This window comes from Martes martes (genome assembly GCF_963455335.1).
Source record: "Martes martes genome assembly, chromosome: 3".
NCBI lineage: Eukaryota > Metazoa > Chordata > Mammalia > Carnivora > Mustelidae > Martes > Martes martes.
In genome coordinates this window covers 69,991,692-70,017,415 of record NC_137890.1, presented here as the reverse complement: position 1 = coordinate 70,017,415, position 25,724 = coordinate 69,991,692, and the positions used below count along the sequence as shown (strand labels likewise).

Genomic DNA, 25,724 nt, shown 5'->3' with positions numbered 1-25,724 from the left:
CACAAAGTCCCTTTTAGTCGGGTCAGCACCCTCCTCCCAGCTTCCATGATGATGTTGCCCAGGATTTTAGGTCTCTTTTTTTATCCCCCATATGAGGTTTGTTATTATGTACAGTGCTTGTTTGTATCTTGCAGCCATGTTTAGAATTACTTTTTAAAAAATTTCTCTCAGGATTTTGAAGTTTGCTGTCATCTGATATCTCTTAATTCTCCTTTAAATTTCTCATCTGTTTGTTTTTTAGTCCTGCATTTTATGTAGTTTCTTCAAATTACTAATTTTTATGACTTTCTTTCTACCCATTTTTAATCCATTTAACCCATTCATTGAGATTCTGAAATCAGCCATTAGTATCTTTGTTCTTTTCTGTTTTTTTCCTGGTGATTTTCAGAAGCTTTTTTTTGCTAATGTATCCTGTGTTTTAATTTTAAAAATCCCTTTTACACTTAATTGATATTCTGTAATTTGACAATTAAATTTTAATATTTAAGTTCAGTGGTGCATAACATGTTCACACTTGGTGTTTCCTTAAGTGTGTGTGATCCTTGAGCTTAATACATGAAAAATTTGGGAGCTTAGTTTTATTGGGAATTTTTTTTTGTTTGTTTAATTCAGAGGATTTGCTTTTCCATCTGCTAAGAAATAGGACTTGTTTTATCTTGGGAACTTTCTAGAGTTTATATGTTTGAAGGATGACTCTCAGGTTTAGCTTTCATCCTTGTAACTGGCATAGAGGTGATACGGACTTTTGTGTGGAAGTGAAGGTGAGGTGTAGAAATCTTACAGATATTCCTTTTTATGAATTCAGCAACATGATAATAGTTTTCTGCTGGATCTTTTAGGCTCTTTATAATACATAGTCTGTTTATACAATATGGATATCATTTTTTTTAAGTTGTATTTGTTAGGCTCCTCACTACCTGGGTTGATATTTACTTAAAATTTTTTTTTAAGATTTTATTTACTTTTGCTAGAGAGAGTAACCACACACACAGTGGTTGGGAGGCGGTGAGGGAGAAGCAGAATCCCTGCTGAGCAGGGAGCCTGATGTAGGACTCAATCCCAGGACCCTGTGATCATGGCCTGAGCTGGAGGAAGACGCTTAACTGACTGAGCCACCCAAGCACCGAGTTCTGTTGATATTTAGTTACCTCTCCCCTCACCCTTTCTGGAAGGTTGGGACTATTGTGGTTTCAAGTCTCCAGAATTTTCTTGTTTTATCATTGCTACTTTTCAAGTATTCTACTTTTATTATGTATATAAGTTTCTTCACATTTCGTTCAGAGTATTAATTGGAAAATTCTTTAAAATTTCTTTTGTACCTTTCTGTATTTTTATTTCACTTGGCCTGTTTGCTCTGATTTTCACTTTGTGCACTCTTTTGGACCTTGTTTATGTGCTTGTTGATTTATCCTTATGCAGTTGTAAGTGGGATCTAAATTAGTCATTATTGATAGTGGGTGTAGGCTGCTTTAGCAGTTGCACCAATTAGGATTATTTTCTCTAGATGAGTTCTGCTAAGGAATGGGTGGCTCTAATCCTCTCTCTCTGTGGGTTTTCTCTGGTATGGTAAATGAACTGAGACAGGCTTTAAAAAAGTAGGATTATTTTTAGGGTATGTGGGCTGGGAGCATACTGGCAAGTCTTTTGTCTCCCTGGAACAAGACAAATGGCTGAGAGAGCATTTGGGTCACAAAATCCCAAATGATTTATCTTGCAGTCTATGCCAAGTCAAGAAAACTCATACGAAAGCTCTTGGTCTGTCTTAGTTCTGTTTTGATTTCTGGTGGAGTTTCAGAATCCTATGTGCTGTGTTATCTGAGATGAGAATATTCATGGGAATTAGGAAAATAAGTTGCTATAGAGATAAGAGTAATGTTATTGGAAGATTCTGTTTTGCTTGTTTGTGAATTATGGTGGGCCAAGGCTAAGGAACTTCCATTTTATTGTCTTCACTCCATTCCACCCCATTTCTTCTGTGTTGGGATGGCTTCTGCAGTATTGGTTTTCCTTCTGTCAACTCTCAGCATTGTCAGTTACCTTCTGATTTCTAATGCTGTTTCTTTTTCCTTGGCCATCTTAATGGATTTGGGGAAGAGGGGAGATAAATGTTATAATGTGGTTGACTGCTCTAAAATCAGTGGTGTTGAAAAAGAGTCAAAGGTTTATTCTCTTGTTTCAGGTAGCAAGTTTTTTCTTAACTAGAGAAAAGATTTTGGTGGTTTTATTTTTTACATTGAGCTCTAACTTATGCATAGTCACTCTTTTCTTACTGTTTCCCTCCTTTTTCTCCACCACTTTTTTGTTGTTTTTGCTTGGTTTTTGATATGCATAATGAGGTGGAAATATTAAGGTTTTTCTTTTCTCCCTTTTGTTTGTTCCTTTATTACCAAAGAACTTTTTGTTCTCTTCTTGCTCCTCCTGTTCACACTGAAAAAAAAATCTGATAATTTGAGAAGTCATTGAGGTAATTTCCTACACCAGAGTTTTTTTGTAAACTGGATTTCAATTGGAATAGAAAAATCTCATGAATTACACACAAAAAGTTTATTTAATGAGACTTCTTTTTTGTTAGCATATTTGTGTATTGGGTTGTACTGCTATTAAAAAAAAAAATTAAAAGTATTGTCCTGCCCTTAGGCTGTCAGTGGTAACCTGTGCCTCCCTGGGGAATTCATTTTTCAAAGGAGATCTTCTATGGTGCTGAGCTGTTTTAATTGAAAGGCTGGGGCACTTTTGTCCCTTTCCCTTCAGCAGCCCTAAACTATTTGTTGAAGCCTCTGGGTTCCCGTGAATACTGTTACCCATGTGGAGGAGGAAGGCCAGAGTGTGGTCCTAGGCTTCTCCTCAACTACAGAGACTTCTGCCTTTTAGATATTTTGTAACTTAGAATTTGGTGGGGGATTTTGAAAGAAGGGCTCAACTGCTAAACAGTATTTGATAAAGATTGTTAGTAACCAAGGCTTTGAGACTGAAATAATCCTTGTCTTTAAATAAACAGAATATAGGCAACATTTGGGTATTTTTTTTGTTTAATTATTGGTATTCAACCTTCAGTTTTGTTTCCTCCTTTTCTAGAATTAAATGTGATGGTAAACATCGTATAATTTTCATTTTTTATGTTTTCAGTCTTTGCAGTTTTTTATTTTCTTTGCCCCGTTACCAATGAAGATAGGGGTAGAGATGATATACCCTAGTGCAACTTGCAAGTATCTGTGAGAATCACTTGTAAATATATGGTGAGAGGTTCCTGAAAGTGCTTGGCTTATGGTGTCCTTAGTGTTTCATCCCATTTTTTCATAGAGCCAAAAAATAATACTTAATAGTCCTATTTAAGTTGTGTACAGATAACTTAAGTATTTATAGCCTAGGAATTACACATACGCTGAAAGAAAAAATATTTCTTTTTCTTAAATAAGAATAGTTACTTACTAATAGGTTATGTTTGCTTGTTGGTCATAGACAAGTCCTCAAGTCTTAGATTGGACACTGCCACCTCAGTTCTTATTTCCCACTGATTTCCATGCAGTACTTTTTATCACATCAACTGCCCCCAAACCCAGTTTCTCAAAGATGTGGTACCTTCCAAAGGAAGGTAGAATGGTCTTATGTTGAAATGGAATTACCTTGAGCTAGTAGTTCACTTGGTGTCTGACAGATCTTGAGAATTGTTATGTTTCCTTGATAATTAAAAAATATCCCATAATGCCTGTAAGTTTGCTGTGGTGTTGGGTGTTTTCAGATGACTTAGAGTACCATTTGGTAATTTCAGGTATAAGGGTTTACCGTTTTTACGGCAGTTAAGCAAATCTTCACTGTCTACATTTTATAAAAGAGAAAATGAATCCATTTCTGTGGGATAAGCTATAGGTGTTTGTATTAAGCTGACCCATTGAGCTGTCTAATTGGATCTCAAAAGACAGTCTGTATTCTAAAGTTTACTTCTTATGGCTATTTGTTTTTTTTTTTTTTAGTACTTCATTTTCTGTGACTTTTTATGCCCTTTTTGGAGAAGAAAACTTCGGTTTGCTAGGGATTAAAAAGAAATAGTTTCTTTAAAAATGAAAGATAGCAAAACCGTTTTCTGTATTGATGTTCTTTCTGTTACTTTGTTTTCCTGGGAAAATATATAAAAGAGATCAAAAAATAATTTTCAAGTGGTTAATTGGGTAATTGTTTCAGTGGATTTGTGAATAACAGCTCAATCAATGTTGGAGAGCTGAATAGTAAGAATTGCAGATAACTCTAAGTATATGATACAATAAGATAATAAAATTGTAATGTTTCAGACCTTGAAGAGCTCTAATGGGATGAGGATGGAGATGAGGGTTCAGAGCTCATTGGGTCATGTAATTGAATTCTTCTGTATATTTTAGGATCTTCCACTGAAAGGTGATGAAAAGAAAGAAGAAAGAGAACTGGTTAGAGAGAGATTATGATTTTACTCTTATTAAAGGCAGAGGTGTCTTTGACAGTTCAAAATATTTGCACTCTTGGTTCCTGTCATGGTATACAACCTTGAATATCTTTTACCTCGTCTTCATTTAAAAATTCAGTTTTAAGAAAAAAGCGTTAATGAAGAAAAGCAAAGCTCAAAGGATAGCAGTCCATAATAATTGTAGATTATTGGCTTGTTTTTGTTATTTAAGGATTGCTTTTAAAAATACTTTATTATTGATACTTTGGAGTAACATATCTATAGAAGGAATGTTTTCCATCCCAGGTTCAAATCGTGTTTATATTTCATTTTTACATACTTAAAAGTGGAAATAATTTTGAGTTCTATATTTCCCATTAATTTCTGTATGTATTTCTCCATTTCAGTAGAAGGGCTTTTATTTTTGGTGTGTGTTGCGGGGGTACTTGTTTTATGAAGAAGTCCAGTGCACGCACACACACTGGACAGTAATGCTTTTCTCCTCAGCATTGGTGTAGATGAGCTGATGGAACTTGTTCATTGTAATAGCTTCACAATATTCCACGGGAAGATTTACCACACTTCATTTAGCTGTTTCCTTGTAGATGTCAGGTTTTTTCCACACTTTTTTCTTCCACTATAAATAGTACTAAGGTGAATACTCTTGTAGAGTTTATATTGACATTTTTGTTTCTGTGAGATAGGGTGGGAAGAGAGGGATTACTAGGTTTAAGGGAATGTATCATGAAAATTTAATAGATATTATGAATATATATATATTTTTAGAAAATCAGTAATAATTCACATTTCCAAAAACACTGACAGATCGCTGGTTTTCATGTTGTTCCTTGGGGATTTCCTTGACAAGAAGAGTTGTGGTCATTGGGGAACTGATCACCTAGTTCAGCAAGAGCAGCTCTTTTAATCTGTTTACTATATTGGACATGGTTATAAGATCTTGGTTAGAAGAATGAGTTTCATGATTAAAATAAAAGTTTCAAGAATCATTGCTTTATGTAATTAGTTTTTTTCTTTCCTAGATTAAAGTGCACATTCAGATCACTAACTTTTTGGATGCTTGTGTTGGCTCCCCATTCCTGTAGAACTGTCTTTATTGAATCATATTTTAAATACCTTGAATTGTACTTTGGCTTGCACTGAGGGCTTAAAAAAAGTAAATAAAACTCACTTCTGTGCTTATTGTAGGTATGTTGCAGGGTTATCCTTTCTGTTATTTACTGACCTGCTGAGGGCTCACTGAGGATTCAGGTGTCAGAAAAAGCTCCACTTCCCCTAATCAAGTTTTAGGTTTTTCAGTCATAGGTAATGTTAATCTTACAGTTGATATATCTGTTTGATTTATTCACCTTATGCTCTTTGAGGATAATTTGTTAGTGATTTATTGGTTATGCACCATAATTATAGTGTTCCCTATTTTGCTTCTGAAATAAGTAAAACCAAGAAATTAAGTATGTTCCTGTAGCTGTTTCCTGTCATATAACCATGTAAATAACTAGGGTGTACTTCCAGTCTGTCATTCAAGAGCTTTGTGATCTTGGGTAAATCAGTCAACTTATCTTGACCTTGGTTTCTTCATTTGTTAAATAAGGACGAAAATAAAATGACAGTCGGTGATGATTTTTCAAGAACATCTTTCAGTAAATATAGGCTTTTGATGGGCTTTGTGATGAAAGAAAAAAAAAGGAGACCATAGTTTAGCCCATTGATATTAAATACGTGGCTGTTAGGACAAATGAGGCTCAAACCTGGAACTTTCAGATGTTGTTTAATGCTCTTAACTATAAATAAATGAGTGAATGAGTAAGTGAATAAATAAATAAAAATTTTTTCCCCCGATTTTGTTGTTGTTTTTGTTCAGATTTTGTATTTTTTCTGGATTCAGTCTTATAAGAGTGTCCGTTTCTAGAAATTTACTCAATTGTACAATCTTCTTAGTAACCCAATTGAAATAGTAAAGTGTTCCTAGGTTTGTTTTTTTTTTTTTTTTTTGAGTCATTAGCCTTCTAGATATTTTAAGCAATGTACCGACTCTCTAGAAAAAAGCACATTTTCACGCACATGCAAACTTTATGTACTCCTTTAGAGGACTATATGACCTATTAAAGCCCATTTTTATGGGTTTCCTACATGGATCTTCAGTTTAAGGACTCATGTGCAGTGGTGTTCTCAATCTCGAGTGCATTTTGACCTGTGGGGGAATTTGGTACTATCTGGAGACATTTTTGGTTTTGTCTAAAACTAAGGGTGATGGTGGTGTGTGTATTTGGGGGGGGTACCCAGGGATGCTGCTGTCTTGGAATGCACAGGAACACTCATCTGTTCACCCATAATAAAGGAGTCTGAGCAAAAACATCAACCAGTGGTCCTTAGGTTGAGAATCCCTGATCTAGAGGAAGAGATCAATTGGATTCCTCTCAAGAATCTTTCATAATCCTTGAAATCTAACTGGGCTTCATTGCCAACAGTTGAGTAGTATATTGTTCAAGCTTGTAATCTTTGGGCCTCACTCTGTCTTGAATATTTCTTTTTCCTTTTTTTTTTCTTTTAAGATTTTACTTATTTTTCACAAGAGGAAGAGAGAGGCAGAGGGAGAAGCAGACTCCCCTTGAAGCAGGGAGCCTGACGTGGGACTTGATCCCAGCACCCTGGGATCACAACCTGAGCCGAAGGCAGGCACTTAACTTACTGAGACACCCAGGCACCTCTGTCTTGAATAGCCTGCTGTTGGTATTTGTATAATTCACTTTCTTACTCCTTTTCAGGTTTCTGCTCAAATGTCAACTTCATTGAAATGTCTTTGCAATCTTAAACATCTCCCTTCCCCACTTATCCTTAATTTTCTTAACATTTCACATTACCTAACACACATACATACTTATTTGTTGTCTGTTTCCCACCAGCTTTAAGTTCCACAAGAGCAAGAATCTTTACTGCTGTATCCCCCATGGATCAAACAGTGCAGGGATATAATAGGTGCTCACATATTTATTGTTAAAAGAGTGAATGTCATGAGTCTGTAGTGTGGCAAACTTTTTATTTTGGTAAAGCCTTATGTTTTAGGGATCAGATGTGCAGATGGTAAGGTTAACAACCTTTTGTGAAAATTAAGGCCTCTTACCTAAGTCCTCACCTGGATGTAGCATAAGTTGAGTGTATTTGAGGGCTAAGCAAGGATTAAAAAGAAATAGTTTTTGACTGCTCTCGAATATGAATCAGGTACTTGAAGTTGTATTCTTTACTGTTCTTCAAACTTGTTTGACCATGGGAAATGTCTGAGACATCCTTAAAATGTGGAATCTGAAGTCCCTCCTCAAATCTACTGAATCAAAATTTCTAGAGGAGAAACCAGGACATCTTTATTAAAGATAAATAGGAAAAGAATACTTTTCAACAAATGATGCTGGAAAGAACTGGATTTATGCATGCAAAAGAGTGAAGGTTGGCCCTATATCTCAAACAGTATATAAAAATTAGCTCAAAGTGGATCAAGAACCTAAAGAGTTAAAGCCATAAAGTCTTAGAAGAAAACATAGCGGTAAAATTTCATGACCTTGGATTTGGCAATAAATTCTTAGCTGTGATACTATCAGCAAGAGCAATAAAAGAAAACGGATACATTTGGCTTCATAAAAATTAAAAACTTATGCATTAATAGACATTGTTAAGAAAGGGAAAAAACAATGTACAGAATGGGAGAAAATATTTGTAAATCATAATCAGATAAGGATTTAATAACCAGAATATATAAAGGATGCCTGCAACTAAAAAGCACAAGGACAAATAACCTAACTTAAGGCAAAGGACTTGAATAGACATTTCTCCACAAAGAATCCATAAAATCCTAAGTATATACCAAAAAAAATTGAAGGTGGGAGGGGTCTTGAAGAGATATTTGTATCCCAATGTTTATACCAGTATTTACAATAGCTACAAGTAGAAACAACCTAAGTGGAAACAATCTATCAACAGATAAATGAATAAACAAACTATGGTGTATATGTACAATGGAATGTTATCCATCATAAAAAAGAATGAAGTTTTCATACTTGATACAACATGGATGGATCTTGGAAGTAATTTTAGTGAAATAAGCCAGACATAAAAGGACAAATATTATATGATTACATTTATATGAGATACTTAGAACAGGCAAATTGATAGAGACAGAAAGTAGATTAGAGATTATCAGGGGCCAGGGAGAGTAGAGAATGGGGGTTATTTCTTAATGGTTATAGTGTTTCTGTTTGGGGTGATGAAAAGTTTCAGAAATAGGTAGTGGTGATGGTTGTACAAGTTTGTGAATATAAACAGTGCCACTGAGTTGTTCATTAAAAATGGCAAATTTCATTTTACATATATCTTACTACAATAAAAAAATTAATAATGTATACCAAAAGCTGTTGACTCATATACTTTAAGAATGAGTTGTTTGGTATATGAATTATATCCCAATAAATCTGTTTAAGAAAACAAAAACAGACATTCATGTTTGGGCAGCAATGCCAAAAAACAAAATTGGGTTGATTGTGGCCAGGAAGAATAGAAGGTAGATATTGGCAATTATCTGTTAAAAACATAAAAAAAAAGGTCTTCGTAATTCTCTCATGGAATGAGCAGCAGTTTTCTAGTCAGGGTGATGCAGCTGCAAAGTATTCCTAACAGGTAAAGAAATTATTGGACATAGTGCAATTGAGAATAACTGAAAAAACTAACATTAATGAGACTAGATTAAAGTACTTGTAAACACCTACAAAATTTTTATATTAAGGAATATCTTCAAATATTTATGTACTATTTTGGTTTTGGTATTTTTTCCTATTGTAAGAAAATTTTACTGAGAATTTTATTAAGTTAAACTTTTTGATGGACTTGGTATCCAGATTTATCTTCCAATCATTTTCCTCCCAGTTTAGTAATTGTATTTCCATCTACAAGACACATAACTTAAATTTCTAAAAAAGTGTTGTTGTGGTAAGGACAGTTAGTATAATGGAAAACAGGAGAGAACTATGCTTTAGTGCGAGAAAAAAGGTTAAGACAGCAGTAAGAAAGCTCTATCCAATGATTGGGAAATACCCTGACCCTTTCTTAGACCATATCAGACATGGTCATTTCTCTCACTGGGATCTCTGTTACTTCCCCTAACCTTAGCTTCCCTCACTCAGGGAATTGAGAAGAAAATTGCTTACAGAGGGCTGTTGTGTTCAGTTATAAGGTACATGGTGTAAGTACCTTAAATAGTGCAAACTCGGAGAGATCTGTACTTCTATTTTTCTGAGACCTATACTTTAAATTAAAAATCTAGTACATCTTGCATAATATTGTATTATACTTCTTTAAGACTACAGTAAAATGGACATAAATGTACTGTCTGTATTGATATCTAAGGACCGTACCATACTGTATGCAAAATAAAGTGCAGTTATTAATTTCACCTAATTAAAAGTAATATAGTACTTATAGTGACCAACATTTAATTAACAACTTCACCTTAGGTAGAGGTTTTGTAGTTACAGTATTGTAAACTTAAAAATATTAAAGTTCTCTTCACAAGAAAATTTGTGACTTGTTAACTAGACTTATTTTGGTGATCATTTCACAATATATAAATATACTGAAACATTATATTATACCCCTAAAACTAATATAATGTTATGTGTCAATTATATCTCAGTAGAAGTTTAAAAAACCTTAAAATGTGGGACCATGTATTATATTTGAAGTTATATTGGATCTAGGTGTTTGACAAAAAAGATTATTTAGATTTATTGTGTTATGAAGAAAAATATGTTCTAGAACACTTTAAAGTGGTCATCTAGGGGCGCCTGGGTGGCTCAGTGGGTTGAGCCTCTGCCTTCAGCTCAGGTCATGATCTCAGGGTCCTGGGATTGAGCCCTGTGTCAGGCTCTCTGATCAGCAGGGAGCCTGTTGGTCCCTCTCTCTGCCTGCCTCTCTGCCTTCTTGTGATCTCTCTCTGTGTCACATAAATGAATAAATAAAATCTTTTAAAAAAAAAATAAAGTGGTCATCTAAAGTGATCTATAGATGCAAAAAAAAAAAAAAAAGCTGAAAATCCTGATTCAAAACTGCCTTTTTTATAAGCGAGTATTTAATAGTGTCAAGAATCCCTACATCTGTTTACCTGTTTAGTTCAGCTTCAGTTGCAGATGAAATATCTGTGAGGCTGTTTTCCCCACGTTTAACAAAAAATTGAAGGCTGTTTTTAATTTTGCTGAATTTTTTTCTATTAGTAGTAGAGTATTACCTTCAAGGGCCTACATCTTGAGAAAACCTGAACTCTAATATTTAAGGCTGAAAAGTTTGCTTATGACACTGGGAACAAATGCCCGTGGAGACTATGCTTGTACATTATTTGGATTGCTGTTGTTTTGTTAATGTTCTGTTTTATCCATTGTTTTGAAAAGTGTGATTTTGCAGAATGTGAGATTTTTCTAGAAAGGCATATAAAACAGATACCTGTACTTACTTATTTGGTTTTTCAGACCTAGCGTATTTCTGTGCTTTTTTTCATTGCTCACTGTTTCCTCTGCTTCACAGTTACCTTGAATCCTAGAATCCACATGTAGCCATTTTACTGTCTTCCACAGCTTAAATTGCAACTCTGTGATATGCTGCTGACAACCTTCTCTAACATCTGACCGAATGAATTGTTCTCTTTTGTGTTTTCTTTAAAACACTTATTTTATGTGTATAAGTCTATGAATTTTAGTAAGGTTAGCATATATAACCATTGTTCTCCAAAGATTATGGTGTCCATTTATGGTGACAACTTTCTCAACCCCAATCCCAGATGACAACTCATCTGTTTGATTTTTATGGATGTTTCATGGTAAATGTAATCTGTGCAATATGTCATTTTTTGTGTCTGGCTTATTTACTTATTTATTTATACATTTTTTAAATTTAATTTTTTATTAACACATAATGTATTATTAGCCCCAGGGGTACAGGTCTGTGAATCGCCAGGTTTACACACTTCATAGCACATACCTTCCCCAGTGTCCATAATCCCACCACCCTCTCCCTACCCCCCTCCCCTAGCAACCCTCAGTTTGTTTTGTGAGATTAAGAGTCTCTTATGGTTTGTCTCCCTCCCGATCCCATCTTGTTTCATTTATTCTTTTCCTACCCCCCAAACCCCTGACATTGCCTCTCAACTTCCTCATATCAGGGAAATCATGTGATAATTGTCTTTCTCTGATTGACTTATTTCGCTAAGCATAATACCCTCTAGTTCCATCCACGACGTCGTAAATGGCAAGATTTCATTTCTTTTGATGGCTGCATAGTATTCCATTGTATATATACCACATCTTCTTTATCCATTCATCTGTTGATGGACATCTGGGTTCTTTCCATAGTTTGGCTATTGTGGACATAGCTGCTATAAACATTTGGTTGGTGTCTGGCTTTTTTTTTTTTTTTTAAGATTTTATTTATTTATTTGACAGAGATCACAAGTAGGCAGAGAGGCAGGCAGAGAGAGAGGGGGAAGCAGGCTCCCTGCTGAGCGGAGAGCCCGATGTGGGGCTTGATCCCAGGACCCTGGGATCATGACCTGAGCTGAAGACAGAGGCTTTAACCCACTGAGCCACCCAGGCACCCCCAGTGTCTGGCTTTTCTTATTTGGAGAATGTTTTTGAGGTTCATCAGTGTTGAATCACATATCAGTACTTTTCCTTTTTATTTCTAATTAGTTTTCCGTTATATGGATATACCACATTTTGTTTATCCATTCATCAATTAGTAGATATTTGGGTTAACTTTTTGGCCGTTAAGATGCATTGTTACTTAACTTTGCATATAAAAATCCTCATGGAATCTTTTTTAAGTGCAGGCATTTGGGCGTGAGTATTAGGAGATTCAGTTGAGCTCCAAAAATTGGGAACCATCAGGTTAGGGTTTGGGAATCAGGTATAGATTAGTTTCAGTATAGTTGTTGGATAACTTCAGCATAGTTAATCTCTTTGATCCTCAGTTTCCTCATTTATAAAATGGGCATTATTAGGTAGTTCATCTTATAATTAAGAATATTTGTTGAGCTCTTGCTTTTTTGCCCATCATTGTATTATGCATTTAGGTATACAGTGAACAAAATTGGATTCTTGTTCCCATATAGTTCATAAAAGTTCAGAAGGGGTTACAGACATTAGAGGATAAACACCTATAATTATTATAAATTCTTTGAAGGTGAAGTATAGGGGTGGTGTTGAAAGCATGTAATAGAGATTTAATTTAGTTTGGGCAGACTCAGGAAAGCGTACAGGATTGACATATGAGACTTGAAAAATCAGAGAAGGAACGACAGGAGGAAAAAGTTTTTGAAGTGGAAAAAATAGTACACACTGAGAAAGAAGGATCTTGGCTTGGTCCCTTTAAGAAATAGAGGTGTGACAGGAGTATAGTGATTCAAGTGGTCAGATTAGTATATTTAGAACTTATTCTAAGGGCATTGGGAACCTATTTAAGAATTTTAAGTAAGGCAGTGATAATGAAGAGATTAGTGTGCCTTGGTACATTAGATCATTAATGTACCATGATCATCCTAGCTGCTGTTTGAAGAATGAATTGGAGGTGGCTTAGATTCAGTTGTGGTGAAATGATGGCCAAATGAAGGTGTATTTCATTTATATTTAGCAGGTAGCATTTACAGGACTTGGTTGATTTTAAATGTTGAAAAGGCCACTCTCCCAGTTTTCTGGAAGGAACAAGCTGAGTACTCTAAGGCACCATATACAGAGAGAATATAGAAGAAGGAAGGTTATTTTGGAGGGGGAAGAAGTTGGGAGATAGTTTGTTTAGGGAATTTTAAGTTCAACATGCCTTTGTGAATAAACCAAGTGGAAATGTTAACTAGTTGTATATGTGGACCAGTGTTCATAAGAGATCAGTTAGTGTAGGGTATGTTTTATTTTGAAGTCTTTAGAGTAGGTTTTAAAAAGCTTAGGGCAAAAGTCTGGAGAAAAAATATAGGTTAAAAAGTGAATGGGGTGCCTGGGTGGCTCAGTAGGTTAAGCATTTGACTCTTTATCTCAGCTCAGGTCTTGATGTCAGGGTGTGAGTTCAAGTCCTGCTTTGGACTCCATGCTAGGCATGGAGCCTCCTTTAGAAAACATCAGTAAAGGGGTTGGAATTGAGTTCTGGGGAATTACTAATATTTAGAGCCTGTGTAGAAAATGAAACAACAAAGACAAGAGTAATCAGTAAGGTGGGAGGAAAATAAGGAAGAGGTAAAATGGAGTAGAAACCAAAGGAGAAGAATGATTCAAGAAGGAGGGTTTGATCAACTATTTCATACTGCTGAGAAATTAAGTAAGGATTGGAAAAGTGTTCATTTGATTCAACAAGTCAGTGATGACTTTTAGTTAGCGTTCATTGCATAATCAATCACCCTAAAAACAACAGCTTAAAACAACCACCATTTATTTGGCCCCTGATTCTGCAGGTTGGCCAGTTGAGTTTGGCTTAGCTGGGCGGTAGCTGGGCTGTTCTACTCATCTGAGTCAGCCTTAGTGATCTCCCACCTGGGCTTCCTCATGCATCTGCAGGTATACGTCTGTGATCACCTGCTAGTTTGGCTGGGGCTGGCTTGTTCCTGATGCTCATGGCTAGAATAACTGGGACCTCTCATTTTCCAGTGGGATAACTTCTGGGCTTATGCACTTTAGTAGAGTTCCAAGAGCAAGTCAGTAACCTCAAAGGTAGAAATGCTCAGCTTGCCAAAGATCCCATTGGATCAAGTCATAAGATCGTTTCAGATTCCAGGACTGGAAGAACACTCTTCTTGATTGGAGGAGCAACAGAGTCACATTGCAGGGGTGTAGATGCAGAGAAGGGAATCATCTGTTGCTGTTTTTGAAGTCCATTGCAATGATTACAGCAAAAACATTATTGCTGGTGATGGTGGGTGTTGGAAATAAGATTGTTAGTATGAAACGTAGTTGGAAACTGAAGATGTAAAGGTAGAAAATACACTTTTTGCAAAGCTTGGCTGTGAAGGTAATTTGAGAGAGAAGATGGTAGTAACTGGAGGGGTATTTGTAGTCTAAGTAGGTACCTATAGTATTTCTTCCACTCAAGAACAGAATGTATTGTGTGCTGAGAGAAGGCATCTAGTAGACACTGAGGATGCTTATGCAGAGGAAAGAGGAGACAGCTAGTGAAGTCAGTCTTTGATAAACCTATAGAGGATGGGGTTTTGTGTCCTTGTGAAGGGATTAGTTTTTGATATAGTATGTTAACTTTCTAATAACAGGAAGGAATGAGAGAATGGGTATAAATGCAGTAGGTGAGCCAATAGATTAGTGATGGGAGACTGAGGGAAGTTCCTGTTTGTTAGAGCTTCTATTTTCTCAGTGAAACGGAGGCAAGTTTTTTGGGGGGGGGGACGTGTAAGAATGTGTTGATGAGGTTTGATGTGCATAGAAGAATACATAATTTTATTCTCCCACTGAATAGGACGTTGAGCTGATGACTGACTAGAGAAATATCAGTCATTCTGTAAATGATCATTATTAATATAAAAATACTATTTTAAAGAGATTTGACTATACCTTCTATACTGTTAGATACAGGTACTACTTGAGATGTTTTAGGGACTGGGGCTCTTTTTTCTGTTTGAACCCATTAAGTTTAACTTTATTCCCATCTGTAAGATTGATGGTCCTTAAAAAGAATGTAGGCAAGAAATACATTTAACCTTTTGTAAATAAACATTGCCAAATATATGAACGGAAGGAGTTTACTTTCTGAAAGGACTTCCTAAACCATTTAAAATTACTTTGTTTTACCAGAACTCACAGGGATAATTATTAAATAGACTTAATTTGAATTTAAAAAAAGATTAATTCAAGTTGCATGGTGGCTTAGTGGTAACATTGTATATGGAAAAAAGCAACTTTTTGTTTGAATAGTTGGAAAATATGTAAACGTGGCCTTAAGGTTATATACTTAGGGAAAATTGACATAATTTATTTGTCTTTTATTCTCTTAGAAAATACTCACAATAGCTTTTTAATTGTCCCTGACCTAAGAATAAGCCTAACTACTTATACTCTGTGAGGACTATGGACTGGAAGAGTTGTCTTTATGGAGGGCACCATCTGCTGGTTGTAAGAGGTACCGATTGTGGGAAGACTGCCTTCTGCAGTTACCAGACTCTTTACAAATCTTATTTTCTTTCTAATTCCACCTTTACCTGGTAAATTCCCAGGAGGAAAATTAGTTCTTAATAAACATGGCCATGTAGGGATTTGAGTAGTGGTTTGATTTGATTTGTGACCCTGAACTTGTCACATACTGGATTTTTAAGCACATTCATCATGAAAATGGCAGATTCCTGTCTTTATCTCTTTTCAGATCAATTAAAAATGATTATTCCCATTACTCTTACCCTTACTCTTCTTTTGCATTCACTGAAAGGAACTTTAGATATTTTTGCTTCAGTCTTATTTCATATTAACATTTATTTATACCTGATAATATCAGAATGAAGAGTGATGATACCGCTGACTTTTTTGTTGTTGTTCCTAGAACTGTCAGTATGATTTTTAAAAATACTGATATGTTTCCTTTAATTAATGATCATTTTATTTGAACTTATTCCAAGAGTGTACAAGCTGTTTAGTATTAGAATATTTTCTTGTGTTTTACTTATTGTTCATACTGGGCATAAAATGTAAATATAACAAATGTTGCATATAATAAAAGTAAAAACTGTTTTCTGAAAGTGTTTGTTTCACATTACCCTTTGAAAGGAGGGAAATTCTGGATTATCATGGTTTTGCTATAAATTGGTGAAATTAAAAGTGTGTACATTTTGGGTGCCTGGTGGCTCAGTTGGTTAAGTGACTGCCTTTTGCTCAGGTTGTGATCTTGGGGTCCTGGGATGAGTCCTTCAGCAGGGAGTCACTCCTCCCTTGTGCCCTCCACCCTCTTATGCTCATTCTCTCTCTCAAATAAATAAATAAGATCTTAAAAAAAAAGTGTGTACATTTTAAGTGGAGAAAGGAATTAGTCCTTTCTTAGTTCTGTAGTGTATATAGTATATAAAATGTGTTCTGACACTGGTCATTTTATATAAATTATTTTTTAAGTACAGTTACTATTTTCTCATTTTCAGTGTAAATAATTGTAATCCCACAGAGGTGAAGTAAGTTGTCAGATAACTTCTTTGACAGTCTGTTAAACCTAAGAGGAGCAGATATATATCACTATCTCTTATTTTTTATTTCTGAGAACAATTGAAGATCCTGTTTATTTCCTGTACCCTTCCCTTCTTCCTCAGCATTGGTCCCTCTCCCTCTTTCTTCTTTACACATTTTTTTCTCTTTCGTTGCAATTTGGTGTTTATTCCTACTATTCTCTGGAAACTTCTTCATTAAAGATCACCTTTTCAGGCCCAAGGCAGTATTTGGTGAGGTCATTTTATGTTTTAGTTGTATGTATTTCTGAAATAATGAGCACTGTATGCCACCCCTTCATCTTCAAACTTTTTTTTTCTAGGCTTAAAAAATTATTTTTTGCTTTTTTACCTTTTCTGATTCCGTTCTCTTTTTCTTCTGTCCCCTCCCCATATCAATATAGATACTTCCTCAAGGTTCAGTCTTGATGTCTTAGCTAATCCTATACATTTTCTTAATTGATCTTGTAAATTCATAAAACATGAGCTGTACATGGTCCTAATATATTTTCTGCCCTTGATGTTCTCTAAAACTTCAGATCTACATTTTTAGTTGCCTTCTAGACTAAATTTTTTCCCTGAGACTTGATCTCTCTCTGGTTTTTTCCTATCTCCATTATGATGAGGGCAGAGATTTTATATATTTTGCTTGTTATTACATTTCTAGTGTCTAGCATGGTATATTGCCCAAGTAAATTCTCAGTAAATATTTAAGTAATTGACTTTCAAGGAACAAAGGTTTTGAATCTTGTAATCATCTTCTACTTCTCTATTATTTTTTCTCTACTTCTTTTTAAAAATCATTCATAAGTCTTTGAATCTATTTTCTTGTTTTCCCATGACTGCCTATATCAGCTCCTCCTCCATTCCTGGAATTTTGTAGTGGTTTCCTAACTGGTTTTACTGTATTGATTTTGCACCTCTCTGGGTTGTATTCTCTGTCGTAGCCACCATTTCTTAGAATAGTTCTGGTCATTCACTCAGGAAGGATTTCCAGAGTACCTACTTCATGTGTGGCTCTGTTATAGATACTAGCATAAAAATGATATACAGTCCTTGGCTTACGGAGCTGATAGCTTAGTAAGAGAAATAGACATAGGCTAAGTTCACTAAATATGATAAATGCTAATTATGATTTACTCAGTTTTTTAGCTGTAGGGGGTGGAGCCTTGCCCTGCTTGGAGATGTCAGGGAAAGCTTAAACATAGACTTATAGACTTGAGACTTTAAGGCACGTAGAGTTTGCTTGGTAGACAAGAGCCAGTAAATATGTCTTATTCTGAAGAAACATCTTATATGTATTCACAGAGGTATTTCAGATGTGCTTCTAATACTGTTATTTATAAAACTGAAGTGCATACTGAGTAGACCTGCCCCTTTGTTGACTCTTATCTTTTCCTCCTTAGCTCCCTTTACTTCCTTGCACCTTTTCCTTCAGTCACACTTCTAGATCCTAAGTAAAAATTCTGAACTTTCATCTCTAGATTAGTAACACATTTGAACTGTTTTTTTCTCGCCCCTTTTTTGTTCTGTATATTATTACCAGCTTCATTTCCATTCATTTAGAGAAGTGGGCTTTCTTTCAGTGTTTTATTTTCTAAGCTTGTTATTTCTGTTTAGGATAATTTTAGAATTTACTGTGATTTAATTATTTAGGGGGATTTTTTGGAATAGATTTTTGAGATCCGTCTTACTCATTTTGCCTTATAGTCACTGCTAAAGAGTCATGCAAGTAACAAGGACTTGACAAATTTTTGACTGTGACACATTTTTTGACTATGTGGATGAGTTTATTCTACAGAGGCACCATATCTACATTTTTTAGTTGCAGTCTGTGGTCATAATTGTCTATCTCTTGTTAGGAATGGTCAGGATCAGCTTTTATTTCTGTCAAGGCAAGGCAGAGACTTTCTTGACTTCCAGGTTCTGTGGAAAACTGGGAATCCTATCACATTTATTTACCTTCCCCTGAAATGATTTGTTCTGGACCTTTGCTAAATATCTTCTTTGGCTGAAGGAACATAACTATGACCTTGGTTCTTGCCTTTCCCAACTTGAGGTCATGTAATTGTTCTCCCATATCATAATCTAAAAGTTTTTATATTTTGCTCCCCCCCCAAATGTGTGTTTTATTTTTAGAGAGAAATAAAACTGAGGTTTTTTTCCAGTAAAGGGAAGATATAGCAGTATGAGATCATGTCCTGGTTACATGTTAATTATCACATTCTATACAATGTGGATGTGATCAACATCTATTCAGTGATAGTATGAATAAACATTTGAGATGTAAAAATCACATGCCACTTGCCAATGCTATAAACCCATAAATGTCTAAATAAATACCTAGAAATAAGTAAATTTTAGAAACTGAAGCTTTTTGCAGTGTTTATACATCAACCCAAATGGTACATACAAATAGTATAGCCAATAAATTGACATTACTGTTAGTTTCCACCTAATTTCTTCAAAAATGGTTGTCTAGTGTTGCATTAGTGAAGATATTTCCTACAACCACATGGGTACCCCAGAGCCTATGATGAATCACTTTACAGCAGCCAAGATCATCCACAGAGAATCCTAAATGTCAATAGTGTTCATCTGTCTCAAAAAGAATGTTATTTGTCTATGTTCCAAAATATACCAAACCAGACGATGGGTCAGTTAAGTCAGTCCAATACCCTTCAGCTCAAAGAGCATAGCAAATTTTCTTAGCACCAATAATGAACTTTTCTAAAAGCACTTCTCTTTCATTTTCTGCCTCTTCGCTCCAAATAGTCTTGTCATTCTTAGTTTTCTGTGTTATAGTCAGAATCTTTAGTTTGTTGGTAGCTCCTTCTGGAAACAGTGACTCAAAATCTCTTTGCAGCAATTCTGGACATGTCTGGATTGCACACTCTACTTTGGCGTTTTCAAAGTAAGTTTCTGCACTGCTGATTTCTTGTTCAGCAGGTGCATTATTACTGTGAAATTCATTCACATACTGTGCCATCACAAACTCGTGTCTCACTTGATAAAGATTCTGCTAGAACATCAGGTAAAGTTTTGCGAACCTGGCTTTGCTTCTGTGATGTGCTCCCATTGAGATGACAGTCAAAACCTATGTTCCCAGGAAGCTGGAATCTCTGATTCTGAGGTCCAGATGGTCCCAGAGCTTCATCAGGCCGTGCTCTTTGAGAGCATATATCTGGAGGTGCAAGGGCCACATGAGAGTCATCAGAACCTGAAGATCCTGCACTTGAAAGTGCTTTTGGATTGACAACCCTTTTAACTAAAGAGCAAAATTCTGGGAAATGGGAAACCAGTCTGGATCTATTACAGATCACAGTGACAGAAGCAAAATATCTTTCCTTTCATAATGTTATTCCGAGCGCTGTGACACCAAGATGGATGAATTTAGAGGGGCTGTCGTGGGTGGAAACCATCCGTACCAGTCCTGCTGCCATCTCCAGCTTATATTTTGCTTTTATATTTAGGTCATGAATCCACCTGGAATTCCTTTTGTGTAAGCTGTGAGATATAGGTATGATGTCATTTTTTGGGAGGGGGAGTATTAAAGCATCTCAGAACTTGAAAAAATTTAAACTTTTAAAAACTTATTGAGCTGTGATTTACATAGCATAAAATTAATACATTTTACCTATTTCAAGTGTACAATTCAGTGATTTTTAGGCAAATTTCCCGAGTATTGGGTGTCTGGGTGGCTCAGTTGGTTAAGCTTCTGCCTTTGGCTCGGGTCATGATCCCAGGGTCCTGGGATTGAGCCCCACATCGGGCTCCCTGCTTGGCGGGGAGCCTGCTTCTCCCTCTCCCTCTGCCCCTCCCACATGCTCTCTCTCTCTCTGTGTGAAATAAATAAAATCTTTAAAAAATGGATTTATTGAACTGTAACTGATACAGAGAAAAAAGCTGCATACATATTGTATGCAACACCTATGATACCATTACCACATAGCTGTCACTTGCTGTAAGCACAGTCACTTCCAAAAGTTTCCTTGTGTTTTTGCTTTTTTGTCTTTGTAAGAACACACAATGTGAAATCAACCCTCTTAACAAATTCTTAAGTGTACAACACTGTATTAACTATAGATGCTATGTTGTATAGAACATCTCAGAATTTAATCATACTGTAAAACTCTAACTTTACACCCATTGAATAACAACTCCCCATTTTCTCCTCTCATCTCCTGGTAACCACTCTTCTGTTTTCTGTATCTTGTAAGTTTGACTATTTTAGTTATCTCCTATAAATGGGATCATGCAGTATTTGCCCTTATGTGATTGACTTATTTCACTCAGCATGTCTTTCAGTTCCATCCATGTTGTTGCAAATGGTAGGATTTTCTTCTTTTTTAGCCTGAATAATGTTCTGTTGTATGTATAAACCTCTTTTCCTTCATCCATTCATCTGTTGATGGGCATTTGGGTTCTTTCTATATTTTGGCTTTTGCGAGTAATACTGCAGTGAAAATGGGCGTGCAGATACTTCTTGGACTTACTGATTTCCTTTTTTTGGGGGGTATATATACCCAGGATCAGGGTTGCTGGATCATCTGGTATAATTTTTTGAGGAAACTTCGTACTGCTTTCCATAGTGGGTGTATCATTTTACATTCGCACCAACAGTGTACAAGAATTCTTTGTTCTTTACCTCTTTGTCAACACTTGTTAGCTTTTGTTTTTTGATAATGGCCATCCAGCAGGAGTGAAGTGACAACTTTTTCTTGATTTGCATTTCTCAGTGGTGAAAATAGCAAGTTTTCTTCTAAAGTCAAGAACAAGACAAGGATGCCCACTCTTGCCACTTCTATTCAGCATGGTATTGGAAGTCCTACCCAGCATTTAGGCATTAAAGGCAAGAAATAAAAGGAATCCAAATTGGAAAAGAAGTAAACTTCCCTGTTCACAGATGACGTGATCTTATATGTAGAAAACTCTTAAAGACCCTACAAAAAATTTTTAGAACTAATAAATTCTGTTAAGTTGCAGGATACAAAATCAACATGCAAAAATCAGTAACCTTTTGAGATACTACCAGTGAACTATCTGAAAAGGAAATTAACAAAAGAATTCCTTCACAATAGTATCAAAAAGAAAAAAGTTACTTTACAGTAAACTTTACCAAGGAAGTCACAGTTGTATATTGAAAACTGTAATACGTTGGTGAAAGAAATAAGACATATAAATGGAAAGATAATCCAGTGTTCATGGATTGGAAGACTTAATACTATTGAAATATTAGGCAATATTTGGAACTTTTTGTTTTGTTCTCTCTGATTTTTTCTTACTGATATGCCCTGCTGCTGTTTTCATATATTAAATTTCATGTATAAAACATGAAGGGTCTGTTTCTAGGCTAATATTTCCCATTGATCCTTTTTTTGCCCTGTGCACCAGTAAGTACTACGTCATCTAAATAGATTACTTAAGCTTTATAGTGGGTTTTAATATTTGAGAACAAATTCATTTATAGTGTTTTTCTTCAGGTAGCTTGCTATTTTTGGCCTTTTGCATTTACATATAAATTTTTAAAAAATTTGCCATGTTTCTTTCAAAATCAAAACCTGGGCTTGATTGGGATTGTATTGACTCCGTAAACACTGGGAAGATATGCTGTCTTTATGGTATTTGAAACTTCCAATCCAGTCTATAATATCTCTTCATTTATTTAGGTTTTCTTTAATTTCTGTCAATGATTTTTCTCTGTAAAAGTACATCTTTTGTTAGATTAACTTGTAGATAGTTTATGCTTTTCTATGTAAATTGCATTTTTAAACTTTTTATTTGCTATCCATATGAATACAGTTGATTGGTTTGCTTTTAAACCTTTTTATTTTGCTATAGGTGTAAAGTTAAAAAATAGTACACAGAATTCTGTAACCCTTCCTCATCTTCTGCCAGTGGTGACATATTATGTAACTGAAGTGTACAATATCAATGAGGAAATTGACACTGATATAATATTGTTAATTAGATAACTGATTTTATTTAGTTTTCTTAAGTTTTTGCATAATATTTTCTCTCTCTTTCTGTCTCCGTGTAGTTCTGTATTACTGTAGCAGTCAAGATACAGAATTATAAAGGAATTCCATAATGCTACCTCTTAGTCTCATCTGTGTACCCCAGCAGCCACTAATCTGTTCTCCATGTCTGTAGTTTTGTCATTTTGATTATATTAAATTAATGAAACCATGTAGCCTGTATCCTTTTGAGACTGGCTCTTCGAATAAGTATAAGGACAGTTAAGTTACTGCATGTTTCAGTAAGTCAGTTCTTATGATCGCTGTGTAGTATTTCATTTTATGGATCTATCAGAGTTTGTTTAACCATTCATTCATTGAAGGGCTTTGGATTGCTTCCGGTTTTGGGGTGTATGAATAAGGCTTTTACAAATATTCCTGAACAGATTTGCATTAACACTGGCTTTCATTTCTTGGGAAAAATTCCCAAGAGTGCAGTTGCTGGTTTGTTTGGTAAGTGCATATTCAGTTTTATGAGAAACTGCCAGATTATTTTCAGCTATTGGTTGTACTGTTTTACATTTCCACCAGCAGTGTCTAGATTCAGTTTCTTCACATCTTGCTTGCTATATTTGATGTTATTGCTATTTCCTATTTTAGCCATTCTAATAGTATATAATGGTATCTCATTATATCATTGTGGTTTTAATTTGCATTTTCCAATGATTAATGGTGTTGAACATTTTTTTCATATGCTTATTTGCCATTTGAATTCCCTCTTCAAATGTCCATGTCTTTTGCCCATTTTGTAATTGGTGTTTAGTGTCTGCATGGTATATTATCTCCTCCTTTTACTTTCAGCATCTCATATCCATATATTTTTAAATGTTTTTTTATAAACTCTTTATATTGGAATTTTAAAATCTTGTTTTTTAACCTGATTATATATATCAAATATGTATAGCGTAAAGTACATAGTATGTGCTAAGCAATGTTGTAAGTGTTATAAGTGCTATATTTACTTATAGCTTCCAATTTTTGTTTGGCTAATTTGTATTTTCATCCTATTCTTGAAAATTACATTCCTTGGATGTAAACTTTAGCTTTGCAATTATATTCTTTTCCCACATTGAGGATGACATTTTGTTGTCTTCTGGCTTATATTGAACTGACATACAAGTTTAAATACTGTTCCTTTCAAAGTAATATGATTGCTTTAAGGTTTTGTTTGTTTTCTACAATTCTTATTATTTTGAGTTTAATTTTGTTTGGCTTCTTGAATTTATGGATTGATATTTGATGCTGTTCTACTCAGGTAGGGCCTCTACCTTCATTTATCTTTTGGTACTTCCATGAATCGTAAGTTAAACTTTTCTGTCCTTTCTTGTTCTTTATATTCTTTTGACTTCTCTTCCAGTTTACTAATTTTAATAGCTTTTTCTAATCTGCTAATAAACTTGTCCATTGAGTTTTTAATTTTAGTTTTTGCATTTTTATTTTTAGAAGTTCGACTTTCTGTTCTGGTTTGCTCTCTGTAATTATTTATTCCTTGAGTTATTTTAGACTTTCATTTCTTTAAAACAATAAATACAGTAGTTTTGTAATCTGTTTGAGAATTGTAATATATGAAGTCTTTGTGTGTTCTGTCTTGGTTCCTAGTATTTCTGCTGATTCTTGCACATAGTGTCATGTTTCCTTAGGTGCTTGATTATTTTTGACTTGATAATGCTCATTGTTCTAGAAACCTCATGGTGGGGATTCTTTGAGGTGTAGAATTTTACTTACATTTGGTTCTTGGTAGTACTACCAGTCAGGGGTCACTGTGTTGATGTGTTGAGGTTCTCTGGACAACTTAGATAATGTGAACCATAGCAAATGTGCAGGCCCATGTCGAAAATCAGTTAGCTGCATCTGTTATTATGTTGCTCTGCTTAGTACCAAGGCAGCTTGCTCTGCTCTTCCCAGTGGCTATTGATGGGGGCATGGGCACATATTGATTTCTGGCTTATCTTTGCGGGTGTTATCTTTCTGAAGTTGGGGTAGTATTGTGCATTGATGTCAGGAGGGTCTCTGATGTTCTATTTTGACAGGTTAAGATTTACCCCTGTCCCCCTTGCCTCCCTCCTAAGACGACCAAACTGAATTCTGGACTTGTCAGGGTTGGCAAATGCCCTCAGGGTGTCAATGGATATAATGCTCCAGTACCCCTTTTACCTCTTTGGATTCCTGTATTCTCTTTTATTTAGGACAAGTAATTTGTGGTGCTTTAAAAAATAAACTTGTTTTGGATGGCTTTTTTCCCCTATTATTTATAGTTTTTGTAGTTGGATGGTTGGTGCAAATCACCCAACTTAAAATTAGTAGAAATGGAAGTGAAAATATAATTGAAAAAAATTGGGGAAGTGCTTAATAAAATGTTTTTCATTAATTAGAAAAGTGAGATACTATAAATTAGGAAGTAGTTAAAAATTATTTGGTTGGGAGGACAGGTTACTTTTCATGTTTATTATTAATTTAGTTTATGCCAATTTTTTTGTTTGCTTCTAATTGTTTTCTTGTTTTAGGGGTAAAAATATTTCCATCATGGCTCATTCAAAGACAAGAACCAATGATGGAAAAATTACTTATCCTCCTGGTGTCAAGGAAATCTCAGATAAAATATCTAAAGAGGAGATGGTGAGACGGTTAAAGGTGAGTAAAATTATGTTATGTTTTGGGGTATCTGTTTAGGGTGGGGGGTTACCTATGGAAATCACATAGGGCTGTATTTTGTTAGGGTACCTTAAAAGAGCAAATGAAAGCTAAAAATGGCAGGGAAAGGATTGAGGAGAGTGGAAATAGGTAAAGAACTGTAGGGTTTCCTTGGCTACTGTTAATGGGAGAGCAGCTGGAAAGGTGAAGCTTTTCTAGGGCCACCTGTACTTGGGTATAAAGAATAAATCTGTAGTACTCTTGCATTCATTGTTGTCTGTATAAAAGTTCTTTGTCCTGTATCTCATTTATTTTAAAACAACAATCATTTTAATCTGAGAAGGGAAGTTTTAAGTCTTTGTACTGAGCATTCAGACTTTATTTTACTTACTTCTAAGTTACTTTGGAGTAGGTTAAAGAGCTTTACTTTCAGCTTCTG

At 35.1% G+C, this 25,724-nt stretch overlaps 1 protein-coding gene and 1 pseudogene across 3 annotated transcripts in view; one reads left to right on the top strand and one right to left on the bottom strand.

Moving 5' to 3' along the window:
- PDS5B (PDS5 cohesin associated factor B) overlaps positions 1–25,724 on the top strand; it is a 195,303-nt gene that overhangs the window by 44,075 nt on the left and 125,504 nt on the right. For both annotated transcript variants that reach the window (XM_080799689.1, XM_080799688.1), the window contains exon 2: positions 25,159–25,285. In XM_080799689.1, coding sequence (XP_080655815.1) covers positions 25,178–25,285 — 108 coding nt within the window. In that variant the 5' untranslated portion in view covers positions 25,159–25,177. The remainder of the gene's footprint in view (positions 1–25,158; positions 25,286–25,724) is intronic.
- Positions 19,082–20,080, bottom strand: LOC308340235 (methylmalonic aciduria and homocystinuria type D homolog, mitochondrial-like; annotated as a pseudogene). Its single transcript has 2 exons — positions 20,066–20,080; positions 19,082–19,984 (listed from the first exon to the last, which is right to left on the bottom strand). The product of its transcript is annotated as a methylmalonic aciduria and homocystinuria type D homolog, mitochondrial-like (transcript).